The following is a 15,119-nucleotide window of genomic DNA, read 5'->3' as shown; positions in this document are numbered from 1 at the left end:
AACAGCAGACAGCTCAGGGAGAGATGCTTCAGTTTCATTTCAGAGTGCCACCTGAGCCCTAATCCCCTAGTGCAGGGTGCTAATTCACTGTGGGACACTCAGAGGCTCGAGGTAAGAAACCTGAGACAATCCATCAAGAAAGACCAGTTGAACATTTTTTTTTTTTTTTCCCCCAGAGCACAAAATATTTGAACTTGATCATTCAGCTTTTCTGTGATCTACTTTAAATGTGATAAATAATTATTATTTTTTCTTTTCTTACCAGATTATTGTTACATCAATTGAAATAAAGACGAGCTGGTGGATTATTTCAAGATAACAAATATCTTTATTTACTATGACAACCACCCCTAATACCCATGTCTCTTTCATGACTAAAGACAATTTCATCAAGAAAAAGAACAAAGAACAAAAGTGAAATCCTTTTCAACTTAATTACATCAACATAAGAAACGATTCCTTCTTGATGAGATATTACTTTCTCTTTAGTGTTACAACAACTTGAGTGTCAGAGATGGCTGATTGAGGACGTATGTCTTCATTTGGGTTGATTTGTAGAATTTCAGATGGGAAATCTGGATTTTGGGGTCCCGTACACAGACTTATGATATGCAACGAGCCCTATATACAACTGTGCAAATAAACGTGTTCTCCTCGCACACTGATTAGTCTGGAATGTTGTGCTACTGAAAGTTAATCCTCTCCTCTGATATTCTGGGTTATTTTTAATGCAAACTCAAAGCATCCTGCAGTTACTTCCAAGAAAGTGGTTTTCTTTAGGTCCATTTGGCTGAACTACAGAGCAAATCACAGCAAGGAGACACTGCTAAAAATGGAACTGTGAGACAGGTTGAGTTTGCATTTGCATTAAAAGCATTTTAAAGAGTAGTTATGAAAGCCAAGGCATAATATGGTAAGACTCTTAAATAAAGAAAGGAACAGTAACAACTGAGTGAACTGAATAACCTGAGGAGATTTTGCTATATCACCTTCTGATTGATGTTTGAACACTTCACATCAATCTACATACTAATGAAAGCTGTTAGTTCAGAGATATCAGTTATATATAATTTCTATTATATTGAAAATCTTTGATTTCTTGTCCGACAAGCATGTTTACCAAAAAAACAAAAAACTTCCTTCTGTTGTTAAAATGGCGGGGTCAAATAAAACACTATAGGTAACCTCTTCTCTTGGGTTCATGATTGGTTAAAGCTGTCATTTACAGTAGTTTGTTTGTTGAACTTTCTCTGGTTCCTGATGTACCTTTAGCTCAGTGGTAGACTCTGAGAAACAAACTCATTCTCACCTTTCAAAAGCTGCACTCTGTGGTCTTTTTGGCTCGAGGTGGTAAACAGTGCCGGACTTGCGATTTTTTCCGATTGGTTCTTTTGGTCTGTGTAAATCCCAGGAAGAGGGTTGGACCTGGGACTCACCACTGTGAGGTGACTGGTTGGCTTAGTTGGCAGGTTACAATAGGTTGCTGTGATTGGCTGGATGTGGAAAGAGCTCCCCCAACAGAATCAGATCCGTGATCAGTTTCTCTGCTAAGATGTAATGCTTGAAAGAGAACCGTTTAAAAAGAAAAAAAAAAAAAAAGGTTCTCGACCCGTTTCTTTCAATTGAATACTACACAACTGCCAAAGCAATCCCCCGTACAGGAGAGGCCATGACAGCGCAGAACTAATAATTCAGCAGCAATGCGACAGGGTATCAACAGTGGGACTTTTACAAAAGGGTTGTACTGACATTTAGAATTTGTTGCCGACACATTTCTTGAACATGTAAAGCAACAATCAAAAATTACTATAATGTATTAACGTAGATCTGTGCCTGGTGAGGAACCATCTTCATCCTATGTGTTTCATGGGGAAGGCCGGTGGTGGAGTTTGCAAAGCCATAGAAGCCTGCTGGCACGTTCACTTGCGGGGTTGGTGGATGTGCTGGTTGATGTGCTGGGTAGTGGGCAACTTGGGGACTCCAGGCTGGGGCTTGTGGTGCGCAACCTGGGCAGCTGCTGGCGTGAAGTCCTTATCACCCTGAGCAGAACACACTCAATCAATAACATACTCATATTTTCATCCGACACCTTGCTCCCAAGGCAGAAAAAATGCTGTAAACATAACAACACTGAGGAAATCCGTAAAGTGTATGCAGAATACAGTATGGAGCTCTCATCCACTATGCAACCTACATCTATAATTCAAGAATAAATGGCCATAAACACAAAGTCATTTTCTCATTCACAGAACGAAGCAGCTGGAATTCATAAAGTAGATATAGATTAAAATTCATACTCCTTTTTTGTTGATTTTCAGCCATTTGTCTTTTCCATCTTTAACCCCCCCCCAATACTTTTTTTTTTCCCTGAAATGCTTTCATTTACTACGCTTGCTCCACACTCCACTGCTCTTTACTCATTCGGCCCTCCCCTTTATGTTATTTCTTGCCATCCCTCTCTGCTTAACATTCTGTGTCTCGCTGGATCTCTCTGCATGTGCTGTTGCATGGATTAACTGATTAAAGCTGGGAAATAAAGTGCTTGAAGACAGTCTGAAAAGCACACATTGCATTTCTTTATGCACGACTGAGTGGATTAGTGAACGTTTCAATTGTTACATTTAAAATGCTGGATGGCAGTCGTTTTGGTTTTTCCTAATAGTGTCTCATATGTGTTCGACTCGAAAGTAAATATAAAATGAACTTAACGCGTGGCTTTTAAATTTTTGGGTCGTCTGCACGGATGAAGTTACACAAGCACAATCTAGTGCTCTACACAAACGCACACACAGTTTCGCTGAGCCTCTCGTTGAACTCCACTCGCCCACCCCATCCTTGCTTGACCCTAATCCTCTCTGTATGCGAGTGTTGGTTTTGTACTGTATGTGTAGCTGTGTGATAGTTTTCCAGCATGTGTCTGTGTGTAGGTGAGCACAGAACATTTACTGTGTGTATGTATCTCTTCCTTTCATTTAAGACCAATTCCACAGCTAACTGCAAAAGATGTGGATAGCATTGACCCCCAATTGCCCTCATTCTCTCTGCTGAAGCTCAAAGATTCTCTTTCGACTATCTCGGTCTTCCTGATGCGGAGCTGTGGGCTGGAATAAAACTAATTTAAACACTGCACTGAATACAAGACCTTTTATCATTTAATCTACCCAGGTCTAGGTTTTACCTTAAAGAAAAGAAAAGATATTAACAAATTTCAGACTCACGTGCTGCCTCTGAGGAAAATATGTAAAGTATACGTATTTACGACAGATAAATATTGAATCTTTCTAATTAAAAAGAATCCCAGCAAGCCAACAACTGAATCCACAGGTATAATCCCACACACGCGTACAATCAAGTGTTTCGCTTAGCTCCTAAAAGGGCTTTTGTTAGCCTCTGGGTTTGATGGCAGTGATACGAGACGAATCGTAAGGCAGGAGGGCGAGCGAAGGACAAATAGCATGCCTGCCACCCTCTGATATCACTACGATCGTCTGCAAACACTCTGCCTGATCTGACACATGCACCCAAAAAGCAAGAAACGAAGCCATCCCAGCTGTCAAGGACACGTCACACCCACGGAAACAAACATGAACACACAAACAAAAAAATTATTTGAATTTAAACAAAAAGCAGGCCGGGACTTTTCAAAATCGGGAGGTCAAAGCTGTTAAAGCCTCTCTCTCACACACACACACACACACCATGGATAAGGTAACACTATCCTGTATTTCACATTAAACTGTCTCATGTGAAGGTTCCAATTTTCAATTCATGCTGAGACTGTGTCAAATCTGCCACTGATAATACATTTAGTTTCTTGAGGTCTGCTGCTTTTTCTCCCATCACCCTCTTGTTCTTCATGAGCATTGAGCCTGTTCCGCTTCCCGTAGCGCTCTTGTTCCAGGTTTAAACTACTGATGCCAATTCAAACTCTGCTGGTGCTCTGTGCCTTCTTACCTTTGTAACCACTCCAGAAACAATCACCGGGGCCTTTGGAGGGCTAAAAATGAAATGGAGAAAAAGAGGAAGAGAAAATTTTAATCATGAAAATGTTTCTTTTTCTTATCTGTTTTTTTTTTTTTTAATTCATGCACTGTAGAATGTGGTTACTGTTACAGATGACCTACAGAATATTACCAACCTGGCTAGAACAAGAAACCCCCGTCGGGCCAATGCCAAAATACAGACATCCCAAGTTGTCAAAACTCCCACAGTCTTACTCTTTCTGGCAGCGCACACACACACACACACACACACACACACACACACACACACACACGCCAGCAGCTTAAATGGCTCCCATTCATTCTGGCCAAACACTGGTTCTCACAGCCTTTGGATGGAGAGCATGAGAGGGGAGGGGAAAATATTTAAGATGAAGAATAAAAGAACTGCAGACAAGGAGGAAAGAAGGGACACAGGAGGTAAATGCAGGTCAGGACAGACAGGGGAGACGGTGGAGTGGAGGGGGGAGGGCACAGGAAACGGGCAGCCAAATACCTATATAATAACTTAGGAGGGAGGAAAGAAGATGAAGGAGAGAAGAAAGCGAGCGCCCGCTCACAGAGGAAAAGGGATGGAGGCAGAGAAATAGAAAAGAGGAGGAGGAATTCAGAACCTGAAGTGAGTATCGACCTTGGCATGAAAAACGAGGTCCTTCTGATTTTACGGCACCATCACCCCCGGCAAAAGGGTAGTTAGCCACCTTCAAAAGTCCCCTCAAAGACATTAGCCACAGCAGCAAGCACGTCCAACTCACTGCTTACATCATTAACTGCGTAAATATGTCGAAAAGATGGAAAGTTTCTTACAGGCCGTGAGCTACAACCTCAGTGGAGAGAAACTAAGCACTTTAGAATTTCCAGAACATTTCAAGCATCTGCTACTTACTTTTAGATATTCTACCATCCACGGACAGTTTCTTAATCACTGTCAATTTAGAGTTATGGTTTTTTTCTGCACATCTGTCAAACCCCGATCTCTGCAATCAAAACGTTGGCATCACACAGGCTCCTGCTGCTCATCTTAATGAGAATATTTACATTTTACCAATCGGTGAATTCTTGGATATGCTGAATTTCACCGTTTGTTTGTTTTTGTTTTTTTTACTTGCTGAGCACTTGACAAAAACAGGCCCTCTCTATTAGCAATTCAATTAACTAAAGCAGAGCATATCACCACCAAAAGGGAATGCTCTGCTGGGCGTGAGTGGGGTTTTTAACGTGTTCAGCGAATGGGAATAAATCGACCAGAGCCAGGGGATAGGGAAAAAAAAAAAAGAAAAAGAAAGAAGGGTTGCAGAATCGTTCATTTATTTCATGGTGGTTGTGTGCAACATGTCAGAAATTCCAGCATTAAAAGGAGATTCTGCTCACATTACACATGACAGCTGACTGAAATTAAACATACAAGCAGTACAAGATGCTTCATTTCGTGGAACAGCCCTTTCAAAACAGCAGTTAACATTCAGCTGATGCTGCCATATGTTGGCTGAAGAGCCTCGAAACAAGCAAGCAAAAAAGACGACACAAAACACCATCAATTTACATATCTATCCATCCTTATTTTTTACAGAACAAACGGGAGGAGCTGCTTTATTTTCAACTCCGTCTGAGGCAGCGCGGAGGAGTGGAGGTGCTCAGTTGGACGCCAGTTCACATACTGAGACAGCATGGACTGCCATGTCCCTCATGCTGGGCTGTCACAGCTCCTTTCTACTGAAAGTCTGTCTGCCCTGTGTGGTCTGTGGCTGAGTCCTGACAGCTAGAAAATGGACTTAGAAAGGAGAGGACGTGTAACAGAGATGAAATGGGGGTGGGGGTGAAAAGTGAGAGCGTGCACTCGAGACATGTCAGCATCAAACTTTGATCCTTGTTACTGTGACTGGGCATGAGGGGCACGTGGAAAATGTCAACACGATCAGGCAGGAGTGAGAGAGAACCACTTGACTCACTTAGAAGAGAGAGGGTAAAAAAAAAAAAAAAAAAAAAAAAAAAAAAAAAAAACAGGTTTTAAATATTCTCACCTAATTGGCTAAACGGATACTGCAGTATTACAGTCAGACTTTTGAAATTGTCCATTAACAGAAACGCACTTCTACAAGCCTTGAAACCCTAGATTAAAAATAAATAAATAAATAAAAAATTTTAAAAATGTACAAAAGCATTAGCATTCCGTCGCTTATTTTCCATCTATTCTAACTGCAAGGTGAGGTAAAAAGATATCAATAAAAGAGAAGGGAAGCCGAGGTGACAAAGAGCTTTGCTGTGGTTTTGAGTTCAGGAGTGATGTAGGGGTGGTCTGCAGGGGGCAGCAGAGAGCTGTGCAGCATCCAGGAGAGTTGTGGCTTTGTTCCAGCAGGAGGGGTAGAGAAAAAGGAGAAAATTGAATAAAAGAAAAGAGAAAAAACACAAAAGAGAAAACCTAAACTAATGAGACAAAGGGTGAAATGAGAATGAGCCCATTTGCTTTGGATTTTCCTCCACCGATAGCCTTCAAGCCACTGCGTCTGCTACCCCACCCATCTCTCCCTGCCTCAGCAGAAAAGGAAGTTTGTTGCCGTGGGCGAGGTGGTGGTTGCCATGGTAACAGATGCCTGTTGCCTGTCCCCCTCCGTCTCACTCTCTCCCTCTGCAACTTTTTCACCACAAGCTGTCAGCTTGCTGCACATTTCAGCTCAGTTTCTGCAACCAGCGTGCGCGTGCAGCAATGCGGCCCAGCATTAACGCACCGACCTCAGAACAGAGGTTAGAGTGTAACAGAGCTCCTCTCTGCTCTCCTTCCATGAGGTTTTAACACACTTAACTAACCGTCTCATCCATGCGAGGGAATCCCAAACGACATTCACGTCGCTGTTCTTTTATGTGTTGCTCCAACTTAACATTTTTGCACAGATCAAGACCCCCTTTTTTTCCCCCCCGAACGCTCCTCCTGTCACATCTGAAAAACAGAGTCGCTTTAAAGTCAGTGGGCAGCATGCCTCTGCTGGGTCTCCTGCTCGCTCTGGCTTGAGCTTTACTTTCTTCGCCCCTCTTTTCCATCCCTTACCTGTCTATTTTTATATCTGCACTTTGTCACGACAACCATCACTGCCCATACCATAATAATCCTCTTCACCTCATCGTAATCCCCAGGCTATCATTCTTTACCTTATCTGCCCTACTTGGGTAGATTGGTTAAGGCGGGCGTTCCCCTGACTACAACACTCTGCTAGCTGCTACTAATGCAGAATTTATCTAGCCGCCGCCTGCTTGACGCCCATCAGCGTGACACAGAGAGGGAAAGACAGTGTGTGCGTGACTAAGTTTCACTGACTGTAGTTACGGATGGAAAGCAGTTACTCGGCCTGTGCTTTTGGACACGCTGACAGGTCATTTTCAGTTTGAGATAAAGATTTCACACAGGGAAACTAAGCCAGCGTTCACACAGCAAAGCTGAGAGTCTATCAAGCCGAAAGCAGACTCAAAACAGGCCTCTTCTGTGAACAAGACGCACCATATGTCGGATTTATTTACACAGCCCATGTAATGATTCCTCCTCTTTGACTGCAAGCTCAAAAGGAAACGATTTGGAGGAAACTAAGTGACATAAAAACAAAGTTGGCTATTAAACCCTGGACAACCTGATGAGCCAGTTTGCATGGATGGGAAAAAGTGACACATTTCTGCCTGTAAAGGCTAAAGCACTTCCAAAATAATGCAAATGGTGGGGAGTGGTTTCTTACATGTCTCCTCTGAATGCATAACCCTCAAAGGTCTAACCTTTGGATTAAATTAATCTTTGTCTTTTTTTAAATTAATGGTTGAATAATAATCAGGTTTTTTATCCAACTTACAGCTGAAATAAATTGGTTTAGAAATGATTCCCCACCTCCTTGTACGTGATTTGTTTGAGATGAATTTTGACAAACCGTTTGCAGATAAAACTTCACATCCTAAACATATCGCCTTAATTTCTATAAACTTGCGATGGACATTTTTTTTTAAAATCAACATTTCGAGACATTAAACAATACAGCGCTTGGAGTTAGAATGTGACCTCATACTGAATATGTAGCTTCGCTTTGTTCTAAAGAAACGCAGTACGACTCGCATGATAAAGCAAGGAAGTACATATTCAAGGGGCTGGAACAGCGACTCTTGACATCAACTCTTTACTCTCGCAGGCCCTTTCATAGCAAAAGCCAAGTTCCCATATTGTTTTTGTACTCTTCTCATCTACTTGACTTTGCGTTCTATTTCAATGCCCCGTCTATTTAGTCCCTCTCATCTCAGTACAAAGGAGTATGGAGCAAAGGGAAATGATTTGTGTACTCCTGCTCCAAATTACAGGAAAAACACTCAAGCAACAAGAAAGGTGGATGAGAAACACGCAATATTTAATCAGCGAGGCTCACTCTATGAAATACAAGCAAGCAAAAGAAAAAAGAAAAAGTGTCCTGACAGTTGGCAATGTTCTTGAACTCTGCTCACTGCCGTGTAGTGCTTGACACTTCCCATTTATCACCTCTCATTTGCACACACACACACGTCCACACAAACTGATATGTTATGTGAACACAGCACCTGTATCAATATGCACGTAGCTGACGGGTACTCATGAATATTGAGGAGGCATGTGAGGGACCAGAGGCAGACAGACATACAATTACTTCCACAACACCCCCACCGCAGAGGGGAGTGACCACATCACAAACAACTCACTGAAGCAACAAAAGCCGAACATGCTAATGTAGAAAAACAACAGCAATTGTTGTGAGAAAATGAGAGTCGGCCTGATGTAAAACACGCAAAGCAAGGCTGCTTATAAGAAACAATAGCGATGGCTGACTGGGCTGTTCAAGTTAATTCGGTAATTATGCAGTAATTATGTTGTTTGCTGAATTAACTTACAACGGTACACAAAAACTCAACAGCAACACTGCGTATAGTGCAGCGTTACAGAAAAGTGAAAGCCGCTAGATGGCTTGGTGGCAATTAGCATGTTGTGTGTTTGATTATCGACTTACAAATCAGCAGTTTTGCTCTGAACAGTAAGGCTCTCAATCAAACCGTTATGATCACTTATGCATAACAAAAAGAAAAGGCAAAAAGTTCAGTCACCAACAATGGAACAAGCCACAGAGGCTCACAGCCTCATGGTGTGCCACTGGACAGGGGACATGACATGTGAATCGAAAGAAACAGTCAATGTTTGTGCTCTGGGGCGAATACTCAGCTCTTCAGATATTTGTTGAATGGGTTTGTATTTAATTTGAACTGTGGTATTATTGTGTCCTTTTTCAATCTCAGCTTGTACGCCTGGCGTGTCTCCTTTTCAAAGCAGTCAAACACCCTTTTATGCACTTCACTGCTGTCGACTTAGCAACGTGATCATAGAGTCTGTAACTCATTCAGTCATTTCTTTGTTGAAGTGCCTACCAACACATTAAGGGACCTCTTGAACAAACAGCGGTCACTGCCACATGAGGATGAGGCCCAGCCCAGGTCACGTGTCTCTGCTCCTGCTCTGTTCAGCCAGAATCACAGATGACCACACAGCGTCACCCCTGAATGAGCCATTTGTAACTACAGAGTATTGTTTTTATGTCTCGGTGTCCAGATGGACAATCGGTGTTGCATGACAGAAACCATAATGTCTATTTGGGACTTCTGAGTGGTGACTTACCAGAAGGGAAAACACAGCGCAGCTGTTATCTTTACCTTATGTGTATTGTGACAGAAGCGGAACTAAACCAAAAAGAAGCTGTTGAATAAATGCTTTTCGAGGCAGCCCCAGTGCGTTACCTGCTGCTGACGTACTCCTCCTCCTCCTCCTCCTCTTTCGGTGGTGGTTCTGGGGCAGCAGCTGGCTGGTGCTTCTGCACTATTCTCATACCTCCTGCTTTTACTGCAACACACAGAGGGACACACACACATACACTGCGATTACCTGATCACCTTGAGGAGTTGGTAAAATACTCTTTTTTTTACTTTTCCCGACTAAATCAAATTCGGGGACTTGAATTAAAAGCATTGGGACCTCCATTTTGTTTATTTTTGACACAGTCACAGTGGGATGTCAGCCCTCAAGATAAAGACCAAGGTTAAAGTGACTGTAGACACTACATTCTGCAGGGCTGCTGGTCTGTGGCTGAACTAGCCCTCCAAGTTCACTGCTTCATTGAGAAAGAAACTTCACGCATTAATAGACCCGCCTGGTTAAAGACTGACACAGTGCAGCCTGAATGCCGTATTGACCTCCCACTGATCACAGGTTGGGTGCGAGGGGCAGTTGTTATCTTCCTGTGTTATCAGTCCTGCAGCTGCTGTGGCCCAGTGCCCTGCCACACTGCTCTTGTCCACGTACACCTTAGCGGTGTTATTTCAGCCTATGTCCTCCACGTCAACGACACCCTGCAAACCGTTAACTGCAACTAAATAGTTTACACGGGTCTTCCAAGGACTATCAATCGCTCTAATGTCACGAGTTTATTTGAGGTTGCAACATATCAGGCCAATCAGGAAGTGAGGAAACGTGCGAAACATAAATATGGCACATCGTGACAGACGCAATCTGGATAGCTAAAACACGTTATACAGGCTGCCATCTGCCAGTTTGGGGATTGTAGAAATATTATTAATCATAATGTGAATTTTGGTGTGAGACAGTGCAGAAACAAAGGCCCACGGGTTTGTATGAATCATTCCGAAGGGAGCTTTTACCTGCTGGGAGATGTCCACCTTTGGTTTCGATTTTCTCCTTCGGCGGGGACGACATGTCTGCTGCGAAGAGGAACCGCTCCGTCCGACAATCAAATCTCCGCTTTAATCAGCCTCAAACTGTGGACTACTCTTCAGTCTAAATCGTCAACGTGGCTTTTTCCTGAGTATTGTTTGGAAATGATGCGTGACTACGTCATGCAGAACCGTAAGAAGCGCGGTGACGTGAATCGTACGGATCTTTGGGAAACGTAGAAACCGATGAGGGAGTTGTCAAAGCAGACACATGTCCACATACAAAAAAAAAAAAAGAAACGGAAGAGTTTGTGTTGAAGTAAACAGCGAATGATTTGTAATGTTATTGCCTTCCTTTTTTAAATATTCTGACTTTCATTAAAACGTTTTTTTTTGTTGTTTTTTTGGGCGTTATCAGTTACGCCTGTAACATGATCCTTGTCATAAAAATAATAGGAGATACAAGTACAAATCACCAAAACATAAATGCTTGTTCAAGCAGCACATCCCTGCCAGACACAACAGAGAAATCATTTAGGTCTGGAAATGTGATTGTGTCTCCAGGAGCCGCGTCAGCAAAGTGCTGTTCTATATCAGACATTTTATGGCTTTATGAAAGAAACTGTCTAAATGGGCTCATGAGCCGGTGTCTACCTTAAGTACTGAATAAATGTAGTGGGAACGAACAGTGCTGCTTTCTAATTCATAAATGCTTTCCAAAAAGCACAGACTGCAAACACTGCGTCTTTATTAGCCTTCCACCTACACCACCTCTGAAACGGAGCCATTTAATGAAGGCTGAGCTCCTCTAATGAAGCAGCATCTTTCCATCTCTAACCAATAACGCCACTGCCGTACCACGGAAACCGCAGCAGGAGGAGCAATAAAAGACGAAAAGATAGCCGTACTGGGGTGTGCATGTGAGGGAGACAGACTGCTGACCTCAGTGACCCCCTACAATTCTGTTTTCACACCATTACACCACAGTCGTTCATTAACTAACTGTCAAGACAGATTTGCAGGCAAAGCCAGTTTTACGGTTAATTGTGAAATTAGACTATAATTTACCTCAGGAAGGTAGTTTTAGGTTATCTATCTGCTCTTGCTTATATTAACACACCACTGTAAGGCATACTGTACACTGCAATTTGGCCTATAAATATAGAGTCAGGAGCAATGTGTGCTTGTGGATATGTTTGTGGTGAGCTGGCTGTTAATTTATGATTGGAGGTAAGAAGATCTGCAAAATTGAAAATATTCTAAACACTGCAATACGTCTTAGGAGAAATGAGTCTCATAGATGTGCATACATTTACATGTGTGGTCACATAATTACTTTATTTGTGAGTGTGTGTGTAGTTAGAGTGATGCATGCAGGCCAGATTCTAGCTCTGTAGAGTCATAATTGCTGTGTGAAGTGGCAGCTGCACACTTTACTCGGATTATCCGAAAAGTGATTTACAGCACTAATATTCCACGCGTATGTGAATTTGAATTATTCATTGAAATTCACATGAAATACATTTAGTGTACAGAAAGAATAAGATAAAAGGTGTTTTAGTTGGTAGCTGATGTCACACGTTGCCCACAAGCTTTACTGCACTCACACACACACACACTGCTAATTAGTAGTGGCTTTGGCAGCAGAGAGGTGGTCAGCGTGACATTTGTCCCCAAAGTGGAAGAATCTGTTGTCAGGACATAAGCTCCCCGAGGAGCGTGCTGACAGCCAATCAAAGGGCCAGCAGTTCACTTGCAGGTCAGGAGGCCTTCTGTGCTGATGAAAAGATTAATTTCATCATGTCATCAAAATGTCTGGAAGGAAGTCTTCTTTAACAAAACAAGTTGGTTACGATGACATTCTTGTTGACATCGGCAGCTGGGGAGATGATCTTTTCAGAGTTCCTCTATTTTTTCTGAATTTCAGTGACATCTATTGACAAGACAAAACTGTTCGGAGAAAATGGGCAACTCTGGATTTGACTGCAGTGATAAATATTCACGTGGTTTAGTGTATCATAACGTCTGGGTAACGTGTAATATACACAGAAAAAAGAATAGTCGAAGATCCAATATATTTTCAAGTGTTTAAGTTTAGTAGTAAGTACAGTTAAGACTGTGTGCTTATTCAGTATTTCCCTAAAATGTTTTAATTGAGCTTGTATTGTTATAACAAGACCACACTGTCATCATTTTACTAAATCATGTTGTCCAAATAACTGTGAACTGAAAATTGTGGCTAAAAGCTATTAAAAGTATAGTTCCAGGAGTTTCTCATTTTTACCATTTTTACTGTGGATCAATGAAAGCAGTAGAAATAGTTAAATACCTCCCGAATGCCAAAAAGTTTACGTCTTTATGAATTTATTTCCAGCTCTAAGAGCAATCCAGTCCCTTGTGTGTTTGAGCATATTTATCTCCATTTCATCGGCCATGTCTGTAAATGCATGTGTGTGGGTACACTTATGGCCACTAGATGGAAAGCAACTTCACTAAATTAGAGTTGTGTGCGTGGGAGTTTGTTTCCTGCAGGATTCATCGTTACCTCCGTTGCTCCAAAAAAGCTCCGACTGTGATGTCCGGAAAAATTGAAGAGTCACAGACAGAAACTCCACACCTCTAAGACTAAAGACAAATAACAGAGCTCCAAATCCAGCTCGTTTTTTTGCCTCCCTGTCACACTTTTGTGACACACCGCTTCCGCCCGACTTCCTGCTTATTGCATTTTCACACCGTGATGTACATATTTACACATATGCAAGACTGAGAGTGTCAAGGAGCGTTTAATACTGTGAAAATGAATGGCACACATTCAAACAGCCATAGGTGAAATCCTCTTCGGAAGTCAGTGATCTCAACACCTGCCCATGGCTGATATCACAGGGTGTGTGTGTTGCCTGGGCCTCTGAGAGGAGAACTCTCAGTGACGGCTTACAGAGAGACAGAATGAGGACGTCACAAGTGAGTGAATTTGTTCAAACTGTCAGGTGTGCACACACATATTCTCGCACACAGACTTGGAGTAAAGTCTCTGAAAAACATCATATTCTCAAACCTCTTTCTCAGACACACACACACACACACACACACACACACATCCCTGCATACTGACGTAGTTCTGTGGGAGCCAGCTGGGTCCTCTGCAGAGGCACTATCACACATGAATAACCAAGGCTTTTGCTCTGCTCTGCCACATTGATTATTCAGTACCTGACTGGGTGCCTTATGGTGTGTGTATGTACTAGTTTATATGTGCGCATGGCAGAAAGCCATCTATGAGATGTATCCACATAAGTCACTGTCAGATTGAAACTGTCAGATTGGTGAAAAGTGATGAAAGAAAGAGCAAAGCCATGGCAACATGCAGACTGACCAGCTCATTCACATGAGATTATTTAAGGAGAGATTATTCATTTAAATCTAAGCGCAAAATGTTTACTCATCTCTTTACGAATACCATGTGCCACAAAAACTTTACAGTCTTTATGAAAACTCTTTCTAGGCTTTGTATATTCTAGGCACAATCTAAGTTCTTTATTTTCAACCAGCAGTGGCCTACAGGTTGATCTGTCCAACACGCTCAGAGTGAAAGATCCCAACCAATACTGGGTGGATTAGTGCGAAATCTCTGCAGATAATCATGGATCCCCAAGGTATTTCTTGAGAACATCTCCTTAGTTACTGTTTGCATGCTAACATCTATAATCTCTATTACCAGAAACTGAATATTGACCAACGTAAGTAAGTGGATGCAGGTAAACAGCGTGTGGTTGACAGACAGTATACCCAAAGGCTCTTATCTGCTCATTGCAATTTAGTTTTTCATTACCTGTGTGTGTGTGTGTGTGTGTGTGTGTGTGTGTGTGTGCGTGTGTGTGTGTGTGTGTGTGTGTGTGTGTGTGTGTGTGCATGGGGTGTAATATCAATTCTAAATGAGCTATGGATGTACTCCAGGGACAAACCAGAAGCCCTGAATTACTGGCCGCTGCCCTTCAAAGTTGCATTCACAATTCCCTTTACTAGCAAATTTCATTTAATTTACCAATAATGTAGCATCTAGTATGAAAATAAGAAGTTTTAATGTATTGAATTTACGATGCCTTATGTATCCCACAACTGAGATGCTGTAATGGTCACGAGATAGTAAACCGTAAAACCATTGCTTTAGTTGTGGCTAAAACAAAAGTGCGCTTCCAGAGCAGAAGAATTGGAAGAATCCAAATGTTCACCTTTGGGAAAATCATGAAGATTCAGTCAGAACTTCTCTTTCCTAGAGCATATCAAGATGCTAAACATCACAGGCTAAGATTGCTCTTGCATGTATTGATCTTAAATCATTTGTGTGACCTTGCTGCATGTATTTTTGTAGAACATTTATTTACATCATGTAACCATGTTATCAGTGTT

At 42.0% G+C, this 15,119-nt stretch overlaps 1 protein-coding gene across 1 annotated transcript; it reads right to left on the bottom strand.

Annotated features, from left to right (window-relative positions):
* Positions 1–305: 305 nt before the first annotated feature.
* On the bottom strand, positions 306–10,901 carry dap (death-associated protein). Its single transcript, XM_075452043.1, has 4 exons — positions 10,701–10,901; positions 9,783–9,885; positions 3,955–3,997; positions 306–2,039 (listed from the first exon to the last, which is right to left on the bottom strand). Exons 1-4 carry the CDS (start codon positions 10,753–10,755, stop codon positions 1,920–1,922), a joined length of 321 nt encoding a protein of 106 aa, XP_075308158.1. The 5' UTR covers positions 10,756–10,901; the 3' UTR covers positions 306–1,919.
* Positions 10,902–15,119: the final 4,218 nt, after the last annotated feature.

The sequence above is a fragment of the Odontesthes bonariensis genome, chromosome 20 (assembly GCF_027942865.1).
Source record: "Odontesthes bonariensis isolate fOdoBon6 chromosome 20, fOdoBon6.hap1, whole genome shotgun sequence".
Classification (NCBI taxonomy): Eukaryota; Metazoa; Chordata; class Actinopteri; order Atheriniformes; family Atherinopsidae; genus Odontesthes; species Odontesthes bonariensis.
This window is presented reverse-complemented; position numbering and strand designations above follow the sequence as displayed.

What these genes read in the sequence shown, in the direction of transcription:
- dap (XM_075452043.1), bottom strand. Translation starts at nt 10,755, where the DNA reads ATGTCGTCCCCGCCGAAGGAGAAAATCGAAACCAAAGGTGGACATCTC. An exon ending in GAGGAGTACGTCAGCAGCAG is followed by an intron (nt 3,998 to 9,782) that starts GTAACGCACTGG and finishes TTTCATTTTTAG; the next exon opens with CCCTCCAAAGGCCCCGGTGA. An exon ending in TTTCTGGAGTGGTTACAAAG is followed by an intron (nt 2,040 to 3,954) that starts GTAAGAAGGCAC and finishes TGTTCTGCTCAG; the next exon opens with GGTGATAAGGACTTCACGCC.